Source organism: Pristiophorus japonicus, chromosome 9 (assembly GCF_044704955.1).
Source record: "Pristiophorus japonicus isolate sPriJap1 chromosome 9, sPriJap1.hap1, whole genome shotgun sequence".
In the NCBI taxonomy this organism is placed as follows: domain Eukaryota; kingdom Metazoa; phylum Chordata; class Chondrichthyes; family Pristiophoridae; genus Pristiophorus; species Pristiophorus japonicus.
Window position 1 is genome coordinate 102,393,162 of NC_091985.1, and position 25,077 is coordinate 102,418,238.

The 25,077-nt window shown below is 44.4% G+C and overlaps 1 protein-coding gene across 4 annotated transcripts in view; it reads right to left on the minus strand.

Moving 5' to 3' along the window:
- The window catches only part of pde10a (phosphodiesterase 10A), a 662,262-nt gene that overhangs the window by 436,435 nt on the left and 200,750 nt on the right, over positions 1-25,077 (minus strand). For all 4 annotated transcript variants that reach the window (XM_070889659.1, XM_070889660.1, XM_070889658.1 and 1 more), the window contains exon 2: positions 14,446-14,574. In XM_070889659.1, coding sequence (XP_070745760.1) covers positions 14,446-14,574 — 129 coding nt within the window. The remainder of the gene's footprint in view (positions 1-14,445; positions 14,575-25,077) is intronic.

A 25,077-nucleotide genomic window follows, 5' to 3' on the forward strand; every position in this document is an offset into this window, starting at 1 on the left:
TTTGTGAAATAAATGGCGACAGAGACTGGTTGAGCCAAATGGCCTGTTTCCATATTGTAACTTCTATGTATTTCCTTCCATGTTTTTCTAATTTTTTTTTTTAGTTTTGTTACCAATAAACTGTATAGTCAGTTTTGGGTGACTTACATTGTTGATCTCTCTATTTTGGCTAGGCTGGGCTAGTTACGGGCTTTTTATATATTCCAGTTTAAAGTGCAACTTTCACATATCATAGCACCAGAAGAACTGGAACTGGTCTGCTGCCAATATCCAATACTAGTTACTGCAGCGTTTAGAAGAGAAGACATTCAGTTCTCTCAGAATAATGTTTGACAAGCTGGCTTTCTGAATTTGTTTTTTTGATACCAAACTGAGCATTCAGGCAATCAACATTTTTTGCTGCATGCAAATATCCCTCTCAGATTAACCACTTTTAATTCAATGTGAGCCTTCTTAAACAATAGCAATCCTACATTTGTATATCAGTAGGAACACAGGAACAAAATCAACAATTCAGTGCCAAGAAATAAAAGGAACGACAAACAAAATGTAAAAACTAGCTTTCTAATGCTGATTCACCTGCAGTGCAATTTCAACACTTCCTATTTCTACTTAAGTAATTCAATGCTATGTGGACCCTACAGTCCGAAGGACATCGAACTATTTTGGTACACATTTTCTCCATTTATGTACCGTATATACTCGCGTATCATGCGACTTTTGAAGACCTAAATTGTAACCTAAATTTGGGGGGGTCGCATGATACGCGAGATACAAAATTTGCGGGTGTGAAGTGCTGGCCAAGATTAGGCTGTTAGGCTGTTAAGCAGACCGTATCCACGCTGAATCTCGGCAGGTATCTCCTGGGCTGGATTGCAGCGTCTATTGTCGCTTGTACTGTATCGGGGGGGATGAGAGAGAGTCGCGGAGGTCGGGGGGGGGAGAGAGAATCGCCGAGGTCGGGGGGGGGGGGGGAGGAAAGAGACCGGACCGGATCCGATCTGACCCCCGCTCTCCCTACCCCGGCGACCCGACCTCCGCTCCCCCAACTCCCCCCCCCCACCCGGCAACCCGACCTCCGCTTCCCCCCGGTGACCCAACCCGACCTCCTCTTCACCCCCCCCACCGACCCGAACTCCGCCACCCACAACTCCCTCTGAAGTTTGCTGCATTATTAGAGGCTCCATCTATCTCAGCCCATGCTTCTTTTACCCGCAAACACAGTAGAGGCTGTGGCTGAACGACGCCAGTCAAGCCAGCTGGAACGATTGCTGTATCGGTGTTCGATTCGCGAACAGCTTTCACAGCAGAATCCACTCGATGTTTCATGTTAAGGTCTGTATTCGATCTCAAAAAAGTGACTCGCATGATACATGAGATATATGGTAAAATCATGTTTTGGGGACGAAAATTTAGGGGTCGCATGATACGCGAGATCGCAGGATACGCGAGTATATACGGTAGTTACTCCAGGTTACTGTACTAATTTTGTCAATTTGTGAATTATATGAAAACACAAGTTGGGCAGGATGAAGGCACTGCATATCTAATGGATTTTATCACCATCATGTGGATCTAAAAAAAAATCTAGTCAAATTGGCAAAGACTTCAAAAAAATCTTGTGTGAAGATTACAATTTTGTACATCCTCAGCTTCTGACCCAAAGACATAACAACACAAAACCAGCGGAAAATCTCTTGTAGATGTCGCAATGCTTAAAGAAGCAGTTACTATTATAATGCCAATAAAGGACAGGTTAAGAAAGAACAAGAATCCGTAAAATGAATAATCTCAGATAAAAGTTTATGGGCTAAAAATTAGGATGTTTTACGCCACCTGTTACCGACAACATTTTGCAAAAACACGGCAGCCACCACTTTCTGGCCAACTGGTGGTGGGTCCTTTGGCGTCCACCATTTTCCTAGGGCGGGCAGCGCTGACGGTAAAAACGATAGCTGTGGAAATTTAAATTAATGAGAGGGTGACATCAGTCAGCGGCAACGCCAAATTAATGGCACCTCGGTGAACTTGGACCTTAGTGTGGAGTTCAGCATTGGGTCCTAAGCTCACCATGAAAAGCCAGCATTCGACAGACTCAAACGCTGTCAGCATCTCTTAAACGGACACACATCTTTCAGGTAAGTTTGCATTTAAACTTTTGAACTGGATTTTTTTGTTTTACTGAAGTAGTGGCTTGCTGGAATACATGTTAAAAGTTTTTTCCCCAAGTGTGTAGGGAGTGTTGCTGGACGCTTGCAAAGCCTCGGAAGGCAAAGGAAGACAGAAAATGCTGCAAATACTCAGGTCAGGCAACATCCGTGGAAAGAGAAACAGAGGTTCACGTCTCAGATCAGGATGCCTGACCTACTGAGTATTTCCTGCATTTTATGCTTGTATTTCAGATTTATAACATCTGCTCACAGAGGGAAAAAAAAGATGCAGAAGAGGAAGCACAAGGAAGGATGCAACCAAGCAGCCCCTTTCTGGCCGGGATATCCGGGATGGAATGATCCGCCTGCGATACCAGTGACCACAACCCAATTCCCCTTTCAACATTTGTCCCAAACCTTACCTTCCCTGTATTACTGTCCATCATAGCATCCTCTTGGCCACAATGCTGAAATAAATGTCACCACAAAGCAACTTTCCAATCCAACTTTATGCATCTATCCATCCAAGATGTCATCAAGAAATCAACTCATCATCCTTATGCATTCTCTTCGGTAACTGTCTTGTGTCTGCTTTTGCCTATCCTACCGATGTTACGCAGTGCTTCCCCCGTGGCTGCATATCGGCTGGTGGATGGTTGAGCAGCGGCCGGAGGTGGAGCGAGGAGCGGCCTATAAAGGCTCAGCGGGAGTCCGGGGATCAGCGGCAGTCGAGCAGCCAGCTGCAGCTGGGTCAGAACTAAGAAAGAAGTAAAAAGTAATCGAAGGGTGGCGTCACAGCCAAGAGGGTAAGTGACTGGCTGGTTGAGTGGTGAGTAGTTTTCTTTTTATTTATCTTCCTTCTTGTTCTGAGCAGTAAGAAACCTTGTCATTGTTGCCAAAATAAGTAATCTAAGGGTTAAAAGTCATGGCAGGAGAGCCCAGACCCATGTCATGCTCCGCCTGTGCTATGTGGGAAGACAGGGACGCTTCCAGTATCCCTGACAACTACGTGTGCAGGAAGTGCATCCAGCTGCAGCTCCTGTCAGACCGCATTGCGGCACTGGAGCTGCGCATGGATTCACTCTGGAGCATCCGCGATGCTGAGGATGTCGTGAATAGCACGTTTAAGTGAGTTGGTCACACCGCAGGTAAGGGTTACTCAGGCAGATAGGGAATGGGTGACCAACAGGAAGAACAGTGGAAGGAAGGTAGTGCAGGGGTCCCCTGCGGGCATCTCCCTCCAAAACAGATACACCACCTTGGGTATTGTTGGGGGTGATGACTCATCAGGGGAAGGCAGCAGCAGTCAAGTCCATGGCACCAGGGGTGGCTCTGCTGCACAGGAGGGCAGGGAAAAAGAGTGGGAGAGCTATAGTGATAGGGGATTCTATTGTAAAGGGAATAGATAGGCGCTTCTGCGGCCGCAAACGAGACTCCAGGATGGTTTGTTGCCTCCCTGGTGCAAGAGTCAAGGATGTCTCAGAGTGGCTGCAGTGCATTCTGGAGGGGGAGGGTGAACAGCTAGCTGTCGTGGTACATATAGGTACCAACGATATAGGTAAAAAATGGAATGAGGTCCTACACGCTGAATTTAGGGAACTAGGAGTTAAATTAAAAAGTAGGATCTCAAAGGTAGTAATCTCAGGATTGCTATAAGTTCCACGTGCTAGTCAGAGTAGGAATGGCAGGATAGCTAAGATGAATACGTGGCTTGAGGAGTGGTGCAGGAGGGAGGGATTCAAATTCCTGGGACATTGGAACTGGTTCTGGGGGGGGGGGGGGGAAAGAGTGGGACCAGTACAAACCAGACAGTTTGCACCTGGGCAGGACCGGAACCAATGTTCTAGGGGGAGTGTTTGCTAATGCTGTTGGGGAGGGGTTAAACTAATGTGGCAGGAGTATGGGAACCTATGCAGAGAGGCAGAGGGAAGTAAAATGGGTGCAGAAGCAAAAGATAGAAAGAAGAAAAGTAAAAGTCGAGGGCAGAGAAACCCAAGGCAAAAATCAAAAAGTGCCACATTGCAGCAAAATTCTAAAAGGGACAAAGTGTGTTAAAAAGACAAGCCTGAAGGCTCTGTGCCTCAACGCAAGGAGTATTCGTAATATGGTGGACGAATTAACTGCGCAGGCAGCTATTAATGAATATGATATAATTATGATTACAGAGACATGGTTCCGGGTTGACCAAGGCTGTGAACTCAACATCCAAGGTATTCAACATTCAGGAAGGATAGACAGAAAGGAAAAGGAGGTGGGGTAGTGTTGCTGGTTAGAGAGGAAATTAACGCAATAGTAAGGAAGGACATTAGCTTGGATGATGTGGAATCTGTATGGGTAGAGCTGCAAAATACCAAAGGGCAGAAAACGCTAGAGAGAGTTGTGCACAGACCACCAAACAGTAGTAGTGAGGTTGGGGACAGCATCAAAGAAGAAATTATGGATGCGTGTAATAAAGGTACAGCAGTTATCATGGGCGACTTTAATCTACATATTGATTGGGCTAACCAAACTGGTAACAATACGGTGGAGGATTTCCTGGAGTGTATTAGGGATGGTTTTCGAGACCAATATGTCGAGGAACCAACTAGAGGGCTAGCCGTCCTAGACTGGGTGATGTGTAATGAGAAAGGACTAATTAGCAATCTTGTTGTGCGAGGCCCCTTGGGGAAGAGTGACCATAATATGGTAGAGTTCTTATGAGGATGGAGAATGACACAGTTAATTTAAAGACTAGGGTCCTGAACTTAAGGAAAGGTAACTTCGATGATAAGAGACGTGAATTGGCTAGAATAGACTGGCGAATGATACCTAAAGGGTTGACGGCGGATAGGCAATGGCAAACATTAAGAGATCACATGGATGAACTTCAACAATTGTACATCCCTGTTTGGGGTAAAAACAAAATGGGGAAGGTGGCTCAACCGTGGCTAACAAGGGAAATTAGGAATAGTGTTAAATCCAAGGAAGAGGCATAAAAATTGGCTAGAAAAAGCAGCAAACCTGAGGACTGGGAGAAACTTAGAATTCAGCAGAGGAGGACAAAAGGTTTAATTAGGAAGGGGAAAATAGAGTATGAGAGGAAGCTTGCTGGAAACATAAAAGCTGACTGCAAAAGCTTCCATACCTATGTGAAGAGAAAAAGATTAGTGAAGACAAACGTAGGTCCCTTGCAGTCAGATTCAGGTGAATTTATAATGGGGAACAAAGAAATGGCAGACCAATTGAACAAATACTTCAGTTCTGTCTTCACGAAGGAAGACACATATAACCTTCTCGAAATAGTAGGGGACCGAGTGGCTAATGAGAAGGAGGAACTGAGGGAAATCCTTATTAGTCAGGAAATTGTGTTAGGGAAATTGATGGGATTGAAAGCCGATAAGTCCCCGGGGCCTGATAGTCTGCATGCCAGAGTACTTAAGGAAGTGGCTCTAGAAATAGTGGATGCATTGGTGATCATTTTACAACAGTCTATCGACTCTGGATCAGTTCCAATGGACTGGAGGGTAAGTAATGTAACACTACTTTTTTTTAAAAAAAGGAAGGAGAGAGAAAACGGGTAATTATAGACCAGTTAGCCTGACATCAGTAGGGGGGAAAATGTTGGAATAAATTATAAAAGATGAAATAGCAGTGCATTTGGAAAGCAGTGACAGGATCGGTCCAAATCAGCATGAATTTATGAAAGGGAAATCATGCTCGACATATCTTCTAGAATTTTTTGAGGATGTAACTAGTAGAGTGGATATGTGGTGTATTTGGACTTTCAAAAGGCTTTTGACAAGGTCCCATACAAGAGGTTAGTGTGCAAAATTAAAGCACATGGTATTGGGGGTAATGTATTGACGTGGATAGAGAACTGGTTAGCAGACAGGAAGCAGAGAGTAGGGATAAACGGGTCCTTTTCAGAATGGCAGGCAGTGACTAGTGGGATGCCGCAGGGCTCAATGCTGGGACCCCAGCTATTTACAATTTACATCAATGATTTAGATGAAGGAATTGAGTGTAATTTCTCCAAGTTTGCAGATGACACTCAGCTGGGTGGTGGTGTGAGCTGTGAGGAGGATGCCAAGAGGCTGCAGCGTGACTTGGACAGGTTAGGTGAGTGGGCAAATGCATGGCGATGCAGTATAATGTGTGGTTATCCACTTTGGCGGCAGAATATTATCTGAATGGCGACAGATTAGGAAAAGGGGAGGTGCAACAAGACCTGAGTGTCATGGTACATCAGTCATTGAAAGTTGGCATGCAGGTATAGCAGGCGGTGAAGAAGGCAAATGGCATGTTGGCCTTCATAGCTAGGGGATTTGATATCGGAGCAGGGAGGTCTTAATGCAGTGGTACAGGGCCTTGGGGAAGTCCAAAACCAGGGGTCACAGTCTAAGGATAAGGGGTAAGCCATTTAGGACCGAGATGAGGAGAAATTTCTTCACTCAGAGTTGTTAACCTCTGGAATTCTCTACCGCAGAGAGTTGTTGATGCCAGTTCGTTAGATATATTCAAGAGGGAGTTTGATATGGCAATGACGGCTAAAGGGATCAAGGGGTATGGAAAGAAAGTAGGAAAGGAGTACTGAGGTGGATGATCAGCCATGATCTTATTGAATGGTGGTGCAGACTCGAAGGGCCGAATGGCCTACTCCGTACACTTATTTTCTATGTTTTCTATTTTTCTATGTTTCAGTAGGGGACACTGCAAATGACCTTGCTGGTCGACCTTGAGGACCTGGTGACTGAGTGTGAAATCAAGTGATGGTGTTTCTTCTTCATTCTCCTCTCCGTCTTGGTCAACCACTAGCTATGCAGGCTACATTTCTTGGGTGTGTCATTTGAGGAAAGCACAAGGGTAGGAGTTGTTGTGTGGTGAGGGCGGGAAAGCAAGAGGTGCATGCGAGAAGGATAACTGAAGATATCAGCATCTTGAATCCTTTCAGCTCTGTAGCTGGTCAAGAGCTCAGCCATGCCCCTGTCAAGAATGGCCAGCACCGTCTCCTCCAAGGGGGTGAGGTGTAGCTAGGAATGGAAGGTGTGCCCCGTGATTGTTGGTAGGGGTGGGAGGGGGGGGCGAAGGGAGTCGTTCATCGAGCAGTGTGTGAAGCTAGTGATGCAGTTGGTAGGAGATAGCTTTTGAGGATGCATTCACTGACCCTGACCACTGCGCTGAGGTCATGAAGCTTCTTTGGACACTGGAGCCAGGTGGTGGGGGAGATACCAATGGGAGTGACGGCCTAGGTGATCTGGTTCCACATTGCTCTTTGTCGAAGGCCTCCTGGCCCCTGTGGGTAGAAGGCCAGTGTTGACCCCCCTGCACAAAGCTTTAGTGCTGCATGCGAGACCCTGGGTGCCCCTTCCCTGGTTTTGGAAGCCTTTTGCGTTAGTGCTGAAGTATTTTTCCCATTTTTTGAAGCGCGATAGAGAATTCAGCTTTAAGAACTGAAAACTCCCATTTGGGAATTTTTTTTCAAAATTTTATTTTTTTTTGAAGACAGTAGAGCAGTTAAGGGCTTAAAACTGCATTTTTTTTTTTAAATGTCATTTTTATTTTTTTTAATCAGTTCAGAAGACATTGCCATTTTAAGCAAACAACAATGCATTGCCCTCTGAATATCCCACAATGCCTAGCCTCGGACTGATAGCGGAACTTACGGTGTGTGTGTGTAATCGGCCACACAGAAATACTCTCTTTAAAAGACTAAATTACTTGATATTTCAAGCATTTTGACAAACTAAAATAAAAATATTCGTCAAATTCTGCAATGCTTTACTTGCTTATAAAATCTTTTGTACTAGCAAGAATATAATCAGAAATGAGATGGCGGAAAATTCACCTTGTTGAATTAACTTCTGAAAATATAAGAAATAATTTCAATTAAATGCAATATACTTGCTCTAGAAAAAGTCTAGAAAATACTGTACCACAAAGCACAAAACAAAATGCTCCCAATTCAATGGAATTCTCCAAAAAGACTTCTGTTTTCGTACAAATTTGTCTCTCTAGGATTTCTATGCTAAGGGAGAGCTTCCAAAATAGTTCCTAAAATTTCCATATTATTTCAGTGGTCATTCTGTTGCTACTCACTATCTCAAGCCAAAAGTAAAGAAAAAAAACAAAGGAGAGAATAGTTAGACCAAATAAGGAAAGTACAGCAGCAAGGAAAATGAAACAACAAACGCTGCAGGGGAGAAATGAGTGTAGAGTAAAGTGATACACTGTCTGCATTTAAAAATAAATTCTGTAAATCACATGGAGAAAATGGTTTCATTTCATTTATATTTTTACTTGGTGTATTCACACTTCAATGCATATTGAGTAAACAAATTTGAAGAAAATGCAGGGGAAAATGTATGGTGCACACAAAAAGTCTTCAGAATAAGGGTGTACTGTCACATAAAACTTAGATTGATTCAATATATGCTGATCTACATTTTCATTGAAGGTTGGCATGCAGGTACAGCAGGCGGTTAAGAAAGCAAATGGCATGTTGGCCTTCATAGCGAGGGGATTTGAGAACAGGGGCAGGGAGGTGTTGCTACAGTTGTACAGGGCCTTGGTGAGGCCACACCTGGAGTATTGTGTACAGTTTTGGTCTCCTAACTTGAGGAAGGACATTCTTGCTATTGAGGGAGTGCAGCGAAGGTTCACCAGACTGATTCCCGGGATGGCGGGACTGACATATCAGGAAAGACTGGATCAACTGGGCTTGTATTCACTGGAATTCAGAAGAATGAGAGGGGATCTCATAAAAACGTTTAAAATTCTGACGGGTTTAGACAGGTTAGATGCAGGAAGAATGTTCCCAATGTTGGGAAAGTCCAGAACCAGGGGTCACAGTCTAAGGATAAGGGGTAAGCCATTTAGGACCGAGATGAGGAGAAACTTCTTCACCCAGAGAGTGGTGAACCTGTGGAATTCTCTACCACAGAAAGTTGTTGAGGCCAATTCACTAAATATATTCAAAAAGGAGTTAGATGTAGCCCTTACTCCTAGGGGGATCAAGGGGTATGGCAAGAAAGCAGGAATGGGATACTGAAGTTGCATGTTCAGCAATGAACTCATTGAATGGCAGTGCAGGCTCGAAGGGCCGAATGGCCTACTCCTGGACCTATTTTCTATGTCTATGTTTCTATGTCTATGTCTATGTCTATGTTTATAATGCAGCAAAAAACACATTACGTTTGAGTCGCTTTCCATTACAGTAATTTAAATTAAATTATTATTTCTTTAACTACTTTCTTCCATGTTGAAAATCTTCCATATTGCCTTTAATTAAAACAGAAACCTAGGTCATAAGCTCCAAGAGTGAGTGCGTCGTGCTTGCAGGTTTGCATGTGAAAATACAATCGTTAAGGTTAATAGAAACATAGAAAATAGGTTCAGGATATGTCCTTACGATACAGTATAAATGCACACGAGGCCCATACTTGAGAGAAGGTCATTCTGTGACCAGTAACCTTTATTAGCCAGCACTGAAGTGATGAAGGTGGGTGGAGCTTCCCCTTTTATACCTGAAAGTCCAGGTTAGGAGTGTCTCCCATAAGTTCACCACGTAGTGGTCAATGTTCTCATGGTGTACAACTTAGGTCAGTTTATACATGGGTTACAATGACGGTTAAATACATGACATCACCTCCCCGCCAAAGTCTTATTGGGACCACAGGTTAAGTCTCTCTGGTGGTTTACGCTCCCTTGTAGAGTGCATGAGTTGGGGTTCCGGTTGTTGGGCACTGGCTTGAGTGTCTGCTGTGCCTCAGGCCTGTCCGGACTGCCCACACTGACTGGGCTCTTCTCTAATTGGTTCCGGTGTTCGGTCACCTGTGGTGGAGTGAACTCTACATCGTGTTCTTTTTCTGCTTCATCTATGGGGTTGTTGAACCTCCTTTTTGTTTGATCCACGTGTTTGCGGCAGATTTGTCCATTGGTAAGCTTAACTACCAGAATCATATTCCCCTCTTTGGCAATCACAGTGCCTGCGAGCCATTTGGGCCCTGCAGCGTAGTTGAGGACAAAGACAGGGTCATTGACATCGATACATCGCGCCCTCGCATTCCTGTCATGGTAGTCACATTGTAACTGGCGCCTGCTCTCAACAATTTATTTCATGGTGGGGTGTATAAGGGATAACCTGGATTTGAGCGTCCTTTTCATTAGCAGCTCTGCGGGTGGGACCCCTGTGAGCGAGTATGGTCCGGATCTATTGGCCAACAGGAGGCGTGATAAGCGGCTTTGTAGGGAACCCCCTTGGATTCTGAGCATCCCATTTGATTATCTGCACTGCTCATTCCACCTGGCCGTTTGAGACCGGCTTGAACGATGCCGTTCTGACATGGTTGATACCATTTCCTGCCATGAAGTCCTGGAATTCAATGCTTGTAAAGCACGGGCCATTGTCGCTGACCAAGACGTCCGGTAGACCATGGGCGGCGAACATTGCCCGTAGACTTTCTATCGTGGCAGAGGATGTGCTTGAATTGAGAATGTCACACTCGATCCATTTGGAGTAGGCGTCTACTACAACCAAAAACATTTTTCCCATGAAAGGACCTGCGTAGTCCATATGAATACGTGACCACAGCTTGGCGGGCCAGAACCAGGGGCTAAGGGGGGCTTCCCTGGGCGCATTGCCCAGCTGGGCACACGTGTTGCACTTGCGAACACAAAGTTCCAGATCTGCATCTATCCCTGGCCACCAAACGTGTGACCTGGCAATTGCCTTCATCATCATCACAATGCCCGGGTGCTCATTGTGGAGTTCTCTGATGAAAATCTCTCTGCCCATCTGGGGCATGACTACCTAGTTTCCCCATAGTAGGCAATCGGCCTGAATCGAGAGTTCATCCTTGCGTCTCTGAAATGGTTTAAATTCCTCAGGGCATGCCCCGTACGTGGCTGCCCAGTCCCCATTCAGGACACATTTCTTGACTAAAGACAGTAGCGGGTCTCTATTTGTCCAGACTTTTTAATCTGACGGGTTGTCACAGGTGAGCCTTCGCTTTCGAAAGCTTCAACAGCCATGACCATCTCAGCAGCATGCTCGTTTGCCCCCTTGGTGGTGGCTAGTGGGAGCCTGCTGAGTGCATCGGCACAGTTTTCAGTGCCAGGTCTGTGTCGAATTGTATATTCATAGGCGGCTAACGTGAGTGTCCACCTCTGTATGCGGGCCGATGCATTTGCATTTATGGCCTTTATGTTGGCCAAAAGGGACGTTAGGGGTTTGTGATCTGTCTCCAGCTCAAATCTCCTGCCAAACAGGTACTGGTGCATTTTTTTTTTTACAGCATAGACACATGCAAGCGCTTCCTTTTCTACCATCCCGTAGCCCCGTTCTGCCTGGGACACACTTCTGGAGGCATAAGCTACCGGCTGTAACTGACCCTTGGCATTAACATGCTGCAGCATACACCCAACACCACAGGACAACGCGTTGCACGTTAAAACGAGTTTCTTGCATGGGTCATATAGCGTTAACAGATTGTTGGAGCGTAACAAATTTCGTACTCTATCAAAAGCCCTTTCCTGGCTGTCCCCCCCAGACCCATTCGCGACCTTTGCGTAGGAGCACGTGTATCGGCTCTAACAGCGTGCTCAATTTGGGAAGAAGGTTACCAAAATAGTTCAGGAGCCCCAGAAACAAACGCAGCTCCATCGTGTTACGGGGTCAGGGTGCTCTCTGAATCGCTTCTGTTTTGGACGAAGGAGGTCTGATCCCGTCTGCTGCGACCCTCATCCCCAGGAATTCTACCTCTGGAGCTAGGAAGACGCACTTCGCCTTTTTCACTCGCAGACCTACCTGGTCCAGTCTGCGTAGCACCTCTTCCAGGTTGCAGAGGTGTTCTTCAGTATCACAACCCGTGATGAGGATGTCGTCTTGAAAAACCACTGTCCTTGGAATCGACTTGGAGACATTCCATATTTCGTTGAAAGATCGCGGCGGCCGAGCGAATCCCAAACGGACATCTGTTGTACTCAAACAACCCCTTGTGTGTTGTGATAGTGGTCAGCTTCTTCGACTCACTCGCCAGCTCCTGGGTCATGTAAGCTGAGGTCAGGTCCAATTTTGAAAAAAGTTTGCCACCGGATAGTATCGCAAAGAGGTCCTCCGCTCTCGGTAGCGGGTACTGGTCTTGGAGTGACACCCGATTGATGGTGGCCTTGTAATCACCACATATCCTGACCGACCCATCCGCCTTGAGCACCGGCACAATCGGGCTCGCCCGGTCACTGAATTCAACTGGCGAGATGATGCCTTCCCTCAGCAGGCGGTCCAATTCACCTTCTAACTTTTCCCGCATCACGTACGGCACCGCTCTGGTCTTGTGGTGTACTGGCCTGGCGTCCGGGTTTATGAGAATCACTACCTTGATCCCCATGAAAGTGCCAATGCCGGGTTGAAATAATGAGTCAAATTTTTCCAGGATCTGTAAGCATCATATTCGCTCCACAGAAGAAATTGCATTGACATCGCCCCTTTTCCAGTTCATGACAGCAAGCCAACTCCTCCCCAGTCGTGCGGGACCGCCCTCCGGGACAATCCAGAGTGGCAATCTGTTCTCCGAATCTTTGTGGGTCACGACTACCATGGCGCTGCCTGGCACCGGAATGATTTCCTTTGTATATGTCCGTAGCTGTACGTCAATCAGCAATAATTTTGGCCTCCTGGCCTTGGACGCCCACAACTTGTCGAACTGTTTGATACTCATCAGGGACTGGCTGTCCCCTGTGTCTAGCTCCATTGATACTGGGATGCCATTGAGGAGCACTTTCATCATTACCGGTGGCGTCCTGATGTATGAACTGTATATATGCTCCACATGAACTCGCTGAACTTCAGCTTCCAGCGATTTCCCCCAGTGTTGATTTGGTCTTGTAGGGCTTACATCAGGCCCGTCCTCCTCGTACATCAACCTGGCTGCAGGCTTCCTGCACATGCGCCCCAAGTGACCGCTGACGTTGCAGTTTCTGCAGGTATATTGCTGATATCTGCAAGCTCTGGCTGGGTGTTTGCCTCCACACCTCCAACGTGAGCTGTTGTTGGAAACAAAAGGTCCATTACCAGTCGATCGTCTGACTGTCTCGAACTGTCCTTAAGCGCACCATTGACAGGTGTTGATGGCCCCATTACTGGCCGCATTGTCCCTTGCGATGGCATGAATCGCCGTTCAGCTAGCCATTGTTGAATTCCCTCCTTTGCATTCGACTACATGCTCGGGCATGTCCGATTGCCCGTCTGCCTGGAGAACTGTGTGCCTCGTTAACAATGTTGACTCCCTGTCCATTTGCTGCATTTAAACCAAGATTTTTGTCAAACATCATTCTGGTCTCTTCCTCCCCGGAGATAAATGTCTGGGCCATCAAAGCCGCCGTTTCCAGGGTCAAGTCTTTGGTCTCAATCAGTTTCCTGAAAACCCCAGCATGCCCGGTGCCCTCAATAAAAAAAGCTTGCAGCATTTCCGCTCTGCATGCATCTGGGAACTTACATAGGCTCGCCAGTCGTCGGAGGTCTGCCACGAAGTCTGGAACGCTTTGCCCTTCTCGCCGCCGGTACATGTATAACCGGTGTCTCGCCATGTGCATGCCGCTCGCCGGTTTAAAGCGTTCCCCGATCAACTTACTGAGCTCTTCAAAAGTCTTGTCTGCCGGCTTCTTTGGCGCTAGAAGGTCCTTCATCAGGGAGTAAGTCCTGGATCCACAAACCGTCAGATGAGCCCTGCGTTTGTTGGACGAATCCTGTCCCAACCATTGCTTGGTGACGAAACTGTGCTGTAGTCGCTCAATAAAATCGTCCCAATCATCACCAACACAGTACCCCTCATCTGTGCTGCTTGTGGCCATGCTCGCATGGTTTAAATCCCAGTTTCTCGTCGCCAATATGTCCTTACTATACAGTATAAATGTACACGAGGCCCATACTTGAGAGAAGGTCACTCTGTGACCAGTAACCTTTATTAGCCAGCACTGAAGTGATGAAGGTGGGTGGAGCTTCCCCTTTTATATCTGAAAGTCCAGGTTAGGAGTGTCTCCCACAAGTTCATCACCGAGTGGTCAATGTTCTCACGGTGTACAACTTAGGTCAGTTTATACATGGGTTACCACGACAGTTAAATACATGACAAAGGTTAGAAAACATTACAACTAGACTATACCTGTACAAGTCTACATTTTCCAGAACGATCAACAGCTGGGTAGAGCATATATTAGTTAACAATGAAGCTAAAACATTGTGTATAAGAAATTCCACTACATAAACTGATTATACGAAAAATATAACCCCTCAATAACTAGAGTAGAACAGTAAGCTTACTTGTTTGTTTGTCCTTTTTAGTCACCAGCCATCTCTCCACTGTTTCAGCATCAACACTGTCCGCCACAAATTCTTCGAGTACATGGGGATGACTGGATAGGTACGCCTTTATTTTTTCATCTGTCAGACCTGCAAAATTAAAAGATAGAGAGAGTGAGCGAGTGCAAGCAGTCCCTAAAGCTTTGCATAAAATCTGGAATAGATGTCCTGTTGATCATTTCTGCAGGGGCTGCTTCCTGACAATACAAATTCCTATGGTCAGAGCGGGATGCCCATCGCAGGGCAACCAAAAGAAGATAGCGTGAAACTCCAAAGTAATCAGACACTAGCTTATATGTATACTACATGACAAGAATATTCTTTATAGAGTTTCACTCTTGCATCATTATCATAGATTGTGTACAGGTATGTCTAGGAATGGAAAAGTCTGGAGCCTTTTTGAAAGTCACAAGTTGTAAGGGTGAATTTTCTTCTTTGGCATTCCCTAGGCACAGTGAAGAGGAAAAAGGGCTGGAGATCTTATGCCCTAAGAAACCTGGCTCAAGAGCTGGTATCAGGAGCCCTGCAGAGTAGAGGTTGTGCAGTGATTCTGGGGACAACCCAAAGACTTTGCAGTCAAGTACTTAATCTTCTTTAACCTCCCCTCAGACAATCTTGAGGCCAGTGACTAGAAATTGAGCTGCAATTCTCTCATGCCTGCAACTGTGCTCTATCTTCCTGCTCTCCTTTCCAGTGCAAAGCCCAACCAGTAGATGGGCCTTGCAAATGGTGCTGGGCATAAAAATCACATGATCGGCTTCCTTCCTTCACTGAGGAGCACAGCACAAATCAAGTATGCTGAGCCTGTCAGTCATCCATATAAGAAAGTCTACCCTATAGATCCTGCAACAGGAGTACGTTCAACTATTGGACTGAAGTTTGTTTCTCAAATTGGTTTGTACTACTTAACCAGTTTGATAGAACAGAGTAACTCTAAATATCAACTTCAAGCATGGGATTGCCTAAATGGAAACTAAGGTTGTATTCCCTGGAATTTATTAGATTAGGGTGTGATTTGATCAAAGTTTAAGATATTAAGGGAAAGTAATAGGGTAGAGAGAGAGAAACTATTTCTGCCAGTTGGGGAATCTAAGAATAGAGGATATAGCTGAAAGATTAGAATCAGACCTTTCAGGAGTGAAGTTAGAAACTACTTCCTCATGCAAAGGTTGGTAGAGGTTTGGAACTCTTTCTGTAAACAGCAGTTGATGCTGGTCAATTTTAAATTTTAAAACTGAGATTGATAGATTTTGGCTAACCTAAGGGATAGGGGGAGAAAGCAGGTATATGGAGTTAGGTCACAGATTTACTGGAATTCTTTGAGGATATAATGAGCATGGTGGATAGAGGTGTACCGATGGATGTGGTGTATTTAGATTTCCAAAAGGCATTCGATAAGGTGCCACACAAAAGATTACTGCAGAAGATAGAGGTACGCGGAGTCAGAGGAAATGTATTAGCATGGATAGAGAATTGGTTGGCTAACAGAAAGCAGAGAGTTGGGATAAATGGGTCCTTTTCGGGTTGGAAATCGGTGGTTAGTGGTATGCCACAGGGATCGGTGCTGGGACCACAACTGTTTACAATATACATAAATGACCTGGAAGAGGGGACAGAGTGTAGTGTAACAAAATTTGCAGATGACACAAAGATTAGTGGGAAAGCGGGTTGTGTAGAGGACACAGAGAGGCTGCAAAGAGATTTAGATAGGTTAAGCGAATGGGCTAAGGTTTGGCAGATGGAATACAATGTCGGAAAATGTGAGGTCATCCACCTTGGGAACAAAAAAAACAGTAAAAGGGAATATTATTTGAATGGGGAGAAATTACAATATGCTGCGATGCAGAGGGACTTGGGGGTCCTTGTGCATGAATCCCAAAAAGTTAGTTTGCAGGTGCAGCAGGTAATCAGGAAGGCAAATGGAATGTTGGCCTTCATTGTGAGAGGGATGGAGTACAAAAGCAGGGAGGTCCTGCTGCAACTGTACAGGGTATTGGTGAGGCTGCACCTGGAATACTGCGTGCAGTTTTGGTCACCTTACTTAAGGAAGGATATACTAGCTTTGGAGGGGGTACAGAGACGATTCACTAGGCTGATTCTGGAGATGAGGGGGTTACCTTATGATGATAGATTGAGTAGACTGGGTCTTTACTCGTTGGAGTTCAGAAGAATGAGGGGCGATCTTATAGAAACATTTAAAATAATGAAAGGGATAGACAAGATAGAGGCAGAGAGATTGTTTCCACTGGTCGGGGAGACTATGTCAAAACGTCCGAGTTCCCGAGCAACGATAGCAGTACGGCGTTCCGGTCTGTCGCTGTTGGGATTGTCCATGAGGCTCCTGACGTTCCAGGTCCTGAACTTCTTTCTGAAGGGTGGAAGATGCCTATGCACAAATTCTTTTATCGTGGGGTGGCCGTTGCACACCAGCTACCACACGGGCTTGACAGAGCAAGGTCTTGGTCCAGTGGCAAGGGGATTCAAGACGACTGGAGACCAGGCTCTGCTGCATGGGCCTAGTACACACACAAACATAGTCCTACTCTGTTGTATACAGCCTTGGTCAGACCCCATCTGGAGTACTGTGTTCAGTTTTGGGCTCCGCACCTCAGCAAGAACAAGGCTTTGAAGATGGTATCGCATAGACTCACCAGAATGATACCAGGGCTTAGCGGATTAAAATACGGAGACAAGTTGCATAAACTTGGCTTGTATTTCCTTGAGTATAGGTGATCTGACCGAAGTGCTGCAAAGGGATATAGAAAAGGGAAGTGAGTGGGCAAGAATGTGGCAGATGGAATATAATGTGGTGAAATGTGAAGTTATCCACTTTGGTTGGAAAAATAGAAAAGATACAATCGGAAATGTTAGTATTCAGAGAGACCTGGGTGTCCTTGTACAGGAATCACAGAAAGTTAGCATGCAGGTACAGCAAGCAATTAGGAAAACAAATAAAAACAGAAAATGCTGGAAATCTCAGTTGGTCAGGCAGCATCTGAGAACAGAAACACAGAGTTAACGTTTCGGGGCGACGGCTCTTCATCAGAACTGAGGGGACCCGAGTAGGACTGGAACAAAGAATGTTCCCCATATCCCACGAAAAGTGAACTTTCGTGGGATATGTGGAACATTCTTTGTTCCAGTCCTACTCGGGTCCCCTCAGTTCTGACAAAGGGTCATCGACCCAAAACGTTAACTGAAATTTCCAGCATTCTCTGTTTTTATTTCAAATTCCAGCATCCACAGTATTTTGCTTTAGTATTAGGAAAGCAAATGATATGTTAGCCGTTATTACAAAGGGATTGGAGTATAAGAGTAAAGAAGTCTTACTGCAATTATATAGGGCCTTGTTGAGATCACACCAAGAGTACTGGATATAGTTTTGGTCTCCTTACCCAAGGAAGGATATACTTGCCTAAGAGGGAGGGCAACGAAGGTTCACAAGACTGATTCCTGAGATAGGAGATTGTCCTATGAGCAGAGATTGAGGAAAATAGACCTACATTCCCTAGAGTTCAGAAAAATGAAAGGTGATCTCATCAAAATATGTACACTTCTTAAGGAGCTTGACAGGGTAGATGCTGGAAGGATGTTTTCCCTGGCTGGGGAGTCTAGAACTAGGGGTCATAGTTTCAGAATAAGAAGTTGGCCATTTAGGACTGAGACGGGGAGAAATTTATTTACACAGTGTTCGGAATTCTCTACCCCAGACTGCTGTGGATGCTCAGGCGTTGAGTATTGATCTCAGATTGAGATTGATAGATTTTTAGATATGAATGGAATCAAGGGATATGGGGATAGGGCGGGAAAATGGAGTTGCGGTAGAAGATCAGCCATGATCTTATTGAATGCCGGAGCAGGCTCGAATGGCCGAATGAACTACTCCTGCTCCTATTTCTTATGAAGTTTTTAAATGTTAAAAGAAGGAACTTGCATTTATATAGCGCCTTTCATGACCTCAGAACGTCCCAAAACGCTTTACAGCCAATGAAGTACTTTTGAAGTGCAGTCACTGTTGTAATGCAGGAAACGCGCAGCCAATTTGTGTACAGCAAGGGCCCACAAACAGCAATGGTATAAATGTCCAGATGTTTTAGTGATGTTGGTTGAAAGATAAATATTGACCAGGGCACCCTGCTCTTTTTCAAAATAGTGCTATGGGATCTTTTCCATCCACCTGAGATTACATACGAGGCCTTGATTTAACATCTCATCTGATAGATATAGGGTAGATACAGAGAAACTATTTCCTCTCCTCATCATAGGCAGCCCCTCGATATCGAGGAAGATTTGCTTCCACTCTCAAAGTGAGTTCTCAGGTGACTGTACAGTCCAATATGGGAATTACAGTCACAGGTGGGAGAGAGAGTCGTTGAAGGACAGGGTGGGTGGGGGGCCTGGTTTGCCACACACTCCTTTCGCTGCCTGCGCTTGTTTTCTGCATGCTCTCAGCGACGAGACTCGAGGTGCTCAGCACCCTCCTGGATGCTCTTCCTCCACTTAGTGCGGTCTTTGGCCAGGGACTTCCAGGTGTCGATGGGGATGTTGCACTTTATCAAGGAGGCTTTTCGGGTGCCCTTGAAACATTTCCTCTGCCCACCTGGGGATCGCTTGCCATGTAGGAGCTCCGAGTAGAGCGCTTGTTTTGGGAGTCTTGTGTCGGGCATGCGGACAACGTGACCCGCCCAACGGTGCTGGTCGAGTATGGTCAGTGTTTCGATGCTGGGGATGTTGGCTTGATCAAGAACACTGATGTTGGTGCATCTATTATCCCAGGGGATTTGCAGGATCTTGCGGAGACATTGTTGGTGGTATTTCTCCAGCGATTTGAGGTGTCTACTGTATATGGTCCACGTCTCTGAGCCATACTAGTGGGGGAATCAAGAACAAGGGGACATAATCGTAATTTAAAGCTAAGCCATTCAGCAGCAATCAAGAAGCACTTTTCCACACAAAAGACAGTATAAATCTGGAATTCTCACCCCAAAAGGCTGTGGATGCTGGGACAATTGGAGCTTTCAAGACAGATTGATGTAACAAAGGCAGGTAAATGGAATTGAGGTACACATCAGCCATGATTTAATTAAATGGTGGGTGCCAACTAAATAAGGCTATGCTACCACACTACAGTTCTGCTCATCACAGAAACAGTAGATGTTGTCAGGGGACCAATAGCATGCCATTGCAATTTACTCTGCGAAGATTCCAGGATAATAGTATGAATTGCATGGAACCATTCCGTGTGCACGCACAGTGGAAAATTAATCATTCTCAGTGCCAACATTTCGTAGTAGCATTTTAAAACAGAATTTTCATGCTGTGATTCACATTCACAAGACACTTGTATTGGCTTCTTTCTGAAATGAGAACTAATAACATAGCCTAAGTTTGCCTACAAAATGTTGGCACTGAGAATGATTAATTTTCCACTGTGCATGCACACGGAATGGTTCCATGTTTGATATACCACAACTACTAATATTTTAAAAAAGTATTTATGGTTTCCACACTGCCTCAATAAACCACATAAAATACCCTCAGTGCAAGCACACCCCTGCCTGCAACATGCTTTCTAATTAACCGTAAAAAGTTATTTGTAAGGATGACCTACACAATTAAAAGTATTGCATCTGGCAAATTGTCCATAAATTATCCAGTGTATCCATGCTGACTGCCTCACTGAAATTCCAATTAAAAACTACTGCTTATATATTTTATTAAAAAGTCACTAACAAAAAATTGATTTAAGATTTATAAACAATCTCCATTCATAATTTTTAAAATGAACTTGAATTTATATGTAGTAAATGTAGTAAAATGTCCCAAGGCGCTTCACAGGAGTGTTATAAGACAAAACAAATCAATTTGACACCGAGCCACACAAGAAGAAATTAAGGCAGTTGACCAAGCGGTACGTTTTAAGGAGCATCTTAAAGAGGAAACAGAGGTAGAGAGGCAGAGAGGTTTAGGGAGGGAGTTTCAGAGCTTAGGGCCCAGGCAGCTGAAGGCACGGCCATTAAAGGTTGAGCAGTTATAATCAGGGATGCTCAAGAGGGCAGAATTTAAGGCAGCAACCAGCATAAAAACACCTAATCAGATCTCTGAAGAAAAACTGAGACTCCTTTGAGTTGCCATGTTCATTCCCCACTCACCCCACTGTATATCCCTAAAAATAATATACATAAAATATCAAATTCTGGAAAGTAAAACACTTAAGTTGACCCATAAAATTAGTCACCCAATTTTACAAATTCCTCCAGCCACTTTTCCTCACAAATCTGCCTCAGGTGTAAGGCATGCCTTCTGCTCTGTTCCTGGAGTTTGAATCTTTCAGCAAGGCCTTGCTTCCTGACACTCCACCACACATGTTCCAAAAGCTCAGTGTCTTCATCATCATCAGTGTCTTACCCGTTCAGTGTCACACTGAACAGTGAGAAATTTCCACACCACGTGAGATCTCACTGCTTTTCTGGTGCAATCTTTGTCCTCCAGTTATATGTTGACAATTTAAGTTCCTTACCCCCAACTAATTCACCAAAAAAAGCATTAGTATTCCACATGCGTAACCTAACATAAGAAGCAGCAAGCAACAATTGTATCATAGAATGAAATTGCAGTTCAACTATAATCTCGCCATTGAGTAAGTTACTCATTCTGTTCAATAGTTCAATAAGATACACACTTACTCACAACTTAGCAAAGTATGACTTAATTTATTAAAAATAATTTGTGTAGACAAAAAGATCACATTTCTCCCACAGTGGCAAGTTGAAAGTTTTGCTTAGCTTTTCAGCCAAGTTTACTTCCAGTTCAAAACTTTTAGATTTCATTATCTTTGTTTTGCAACAATACATTAACAGACTTTAATTAGTACTTTTAGTGAAACTAGCAAGGTAATCAAGTGTAAAACCAAGAAGGAATCTCTATGATCACTACACCATAATTGAATAAAGGAGACTATGAAGGTATGAGGGAAGAGTTGGCTAAAGTGGACTGGGAAAATAGATTAAAGTGTAGGACTGTTGATGAACAGTACATTTAAGAAGATATTTCACAACTGTCAAGAAAAATATATTCCAGTGAGGAGGAAAGGATGCAAAAGAAAAGATAGCCATCTATGGCTAACTAAAGAAATAAAGGACGGTATCCAGTTAAAAACAAGGGCACACAAAGTGACCAAAACTAGTGGGAGGACAGAAGATTGGGAGGCTTTTAAATGACTAAAAAAATGATAATGAAAGGGAAGAAATGATTATGAAAGTAAACTAGCACGAAATATAAAAACAGATAGCAAGAGTTTCTACAGGTATATAAAAAGGAAAAGAGTGGCTAAAGGAAATGTTGGTCTCTTAGAGGACGAGACCGGGGAATTAGTAATGGGGAACATGGAGATGGCAGAAACTCTCAACAAATATTTTGTATCAGTCTTTACAGTAGAGGACACTAACAATATCCCAACAGTGGATAGTCATGGGGCTATGGGGGGGGGGGGGGGGGGGAGGAACTTAACACAATCACCATCACTAAGGAGGTGGTACTCAGTAAGATAATGGGACTAAAGTCAGATAAATCCCCTGGACCTGATGGCTTGCATCCTAGGGTCTTAAGAGAAGTAGCGGCAGGGATTGTGGAGGCATTGTTTGTAATTTACCAAAATTCCCTGCATTCTGGGGAGGTCCCAGCAGATTGGAAAATTGCAAATGTTACGCCCCTATTTAAAAAAGGAGGCAGACAAAAAGCAGGGAACTATAGACCAGTTAGTCTAACATCTGTGGTTGGGAAAATGTTGGAGTCTATTATTAAAGAAGTATTGGCAGGACATTTAGAAAAGCAAAATTCGGTCAGTCAGAGTCAGCATGGATTTATGAAGGGGAAGTTGTGTTTGACAAATTTGCTGGAATTCTTTGAGGATGTAACGAACAGGATGGATAAAGGGGAACCAATAGATGTGGTGTATTTGAACATCCAGAAGGCATTTGACAAGGTGCCACATAAAAGGTTACTGCACAAGATAAAAGTTCACAGGGTTGGGTTAATATATTAGCATGGATAGAGGGTTGGCTAACTAACAGAAAACAGAGAGTCGGGATAAATGGTTCGTTCTCTGGTTGGCAATCAGTAACTAGTGGAGTGCCACAGAGATCAATGCTGTGACCCCAACTATTTACAATTTATATTAATGATTTGGAAGAAAGGACCGAGTGTAACGTAGCCAAGTTTGCTGACGATACAAAGATGGGAGAAAAAGCAAAGTATGAGGTGGACACAAAAAATCTGCAAAAGGACATAGACAGGCTAAGTGATTGGGCAAAAATTTGGCAGATGGAGTATAATATTGGAAAGTGTGAGGTCATGCACTTTCGTAGAAATAAAATCAAAGAGAAAGTTATTAATTAAATTAAGAAAAATTGCAACGTGCTGCAGTACAGCGGGAACTGGGGGTACTTGTGCATGAAACACAAAAGATTAATATGCAGCTACATCAGGTGATCAGGAAAGCCAATGGAATCTTGGCCTTTATTGCAAAAGGAATGGAGCATGAAGGCAGGGAAGTCTTGCTACAATTATACAGGGTATTGGTGAGGCCACACCTGGAATACTGCGTAAGTTTTGGTTTCCTTATTTACGAATGGATATACTTGCTATGGAGGTAGTTCAGAGAAGGTTCACTAGGTTGATTCCGGGGATGAGTATGAGAGTAAGCTTGCAGGGAACATAAAAACTGACTGCAAAAGTTTCTTTAGATATGTGATGAGAAAAAGATTAGTGAAGACAAATGTAGGTCCCTTGCAGTCAGAATCAGGTGAATTTATAATGGGGAACAAAGAAATGGCAGACCAATGGAACAAATACTTTGGTTCTGTATTCACTAAGGAAGACACATATAACCTTCAGGAAATACTAGGGGACCGAGGATCAAGCGAGAAGGAGGAACTGAAGGAAATCCTTAATAGTCAGGAAATTGTGTTAGGGAAAATGATGGGATTGAAAGCTGATAAATCCCCAGGGCCCAATAGTCTGTATCCCAGAGTAGGTAAGGAAGTGGCCCTAGAAATAGTGGATGCATTGGTGGTCATTTTCCAACATTCTATAGACGCTGGATCAGTTCCTATGGATTGGAGGGTAGCTAATGTAACACCACTTTTTAAAAAAGGAAAGAGAGAAAACAGGGAATTATAGACCGGTTAGCCTGACATTGGTAGTGGGGAAAATGTTGGAATCAATTATTAAAGATGTAATAGCAGCACATTTGGAAAGCAGTGACAGGATCGGTCCAAGTCAGCATGGATTTATGAAAGGGAAATCATGCTTGACAAATCTTCTAGAATTTTGAGGATGTAACTAGTAGAGTGGACAAGGGACAACCAGTGGATGTGGTGTATTCGAACTTTCAAAAGGCTTTTGACAAGTTTCACACAAGAGATTAGTGTGCAAAATTAAAGCACATGGTATTGGGGGTAATGTATTGACATGGATAGAGAACTGGTTGGCAGACAGGAAGCAGAGAGTTGGGATAAACGGGTCCTTTTCAGAATGGCAGGCAGTGACTAGTGGGGTGCCGCAAGGTTCAGTGCTGGGACCCCAGCTATTTACAATATACATTAATGACAGACAAAGGGATTAAATGTAATATCTCCAAGTTTGCAGATGACACTAAGCTGGGTGGCAGTGTGAACTGTGAAGAGGATGCTAAGAGGTTGCAGGGTGACTTGGACAGGTTAGGTGAGTGGGCAAATGCATGGCAGATGCAGTATAATGTGGATAAACGTGAGGTTATCCACTTTGGTGGCAAAAAACAGGAAGGCAGAATATTATCTGAATGGTGACAGATTAGGAAAAGGGGAGGTGCAACGAGACCTGGGTGTCATGGTACATCAGTCATTGAAAGTTGGCATGCAGGTACAGCAGGTGGTGAAGGTGGCAAATGGCACGTTGGCCTTCATAGCTAGGGGATTTGAGTGTAGGAGCAAGGAGGTCTTACTGCAGTTGTACAGGGCCTTGGTGAGGCCATGCCTTGAATATTGTGTACAATTTTGGTCTCGTAATCTGAGGAAGGACATTCTTGCTATGGAGGGAGTGCAGCGAAGATTCGCCAGACTGATTCCCGGGATGGCAGGACTGACATATAAAGAAAGACTGGATCGACTAAGATTATATTCACTAGAACGTAGAAGAATGAGAGAATCCCATAGAAACATATAAAATTCTGACGGGATTGGACAGGTTAGATGCAGGAAGAATGTTCCCGATGTTGGGGAAGTCCAAAACCAGGGGTCACTGTCTAAGGATAAGGGGTAAGTCATTTAGGACCGAGATAAGGAGAAACTTCTTCACTCAGAATTGTGAATCTATGGAATTCTCTACCACAGAAAGTTGTTGAGGCTAGTTCGTTAGATATATTCAAAAGGGAGTTAGATGTGGGCCTTACGGCTAAAGGAATCAAGGGGTATGGAGAGAAAGCAGGAATGGGGTACTGCAGTTGCATGATCAGCCATGATCATATTGAATGGTGGTGCAGGCTCGAAGGGCCGAATGGCCTAATGCTGCACCTGTTTTCTATGTTTCTGTGAGGGGGTTGACTTATGAGGAAAG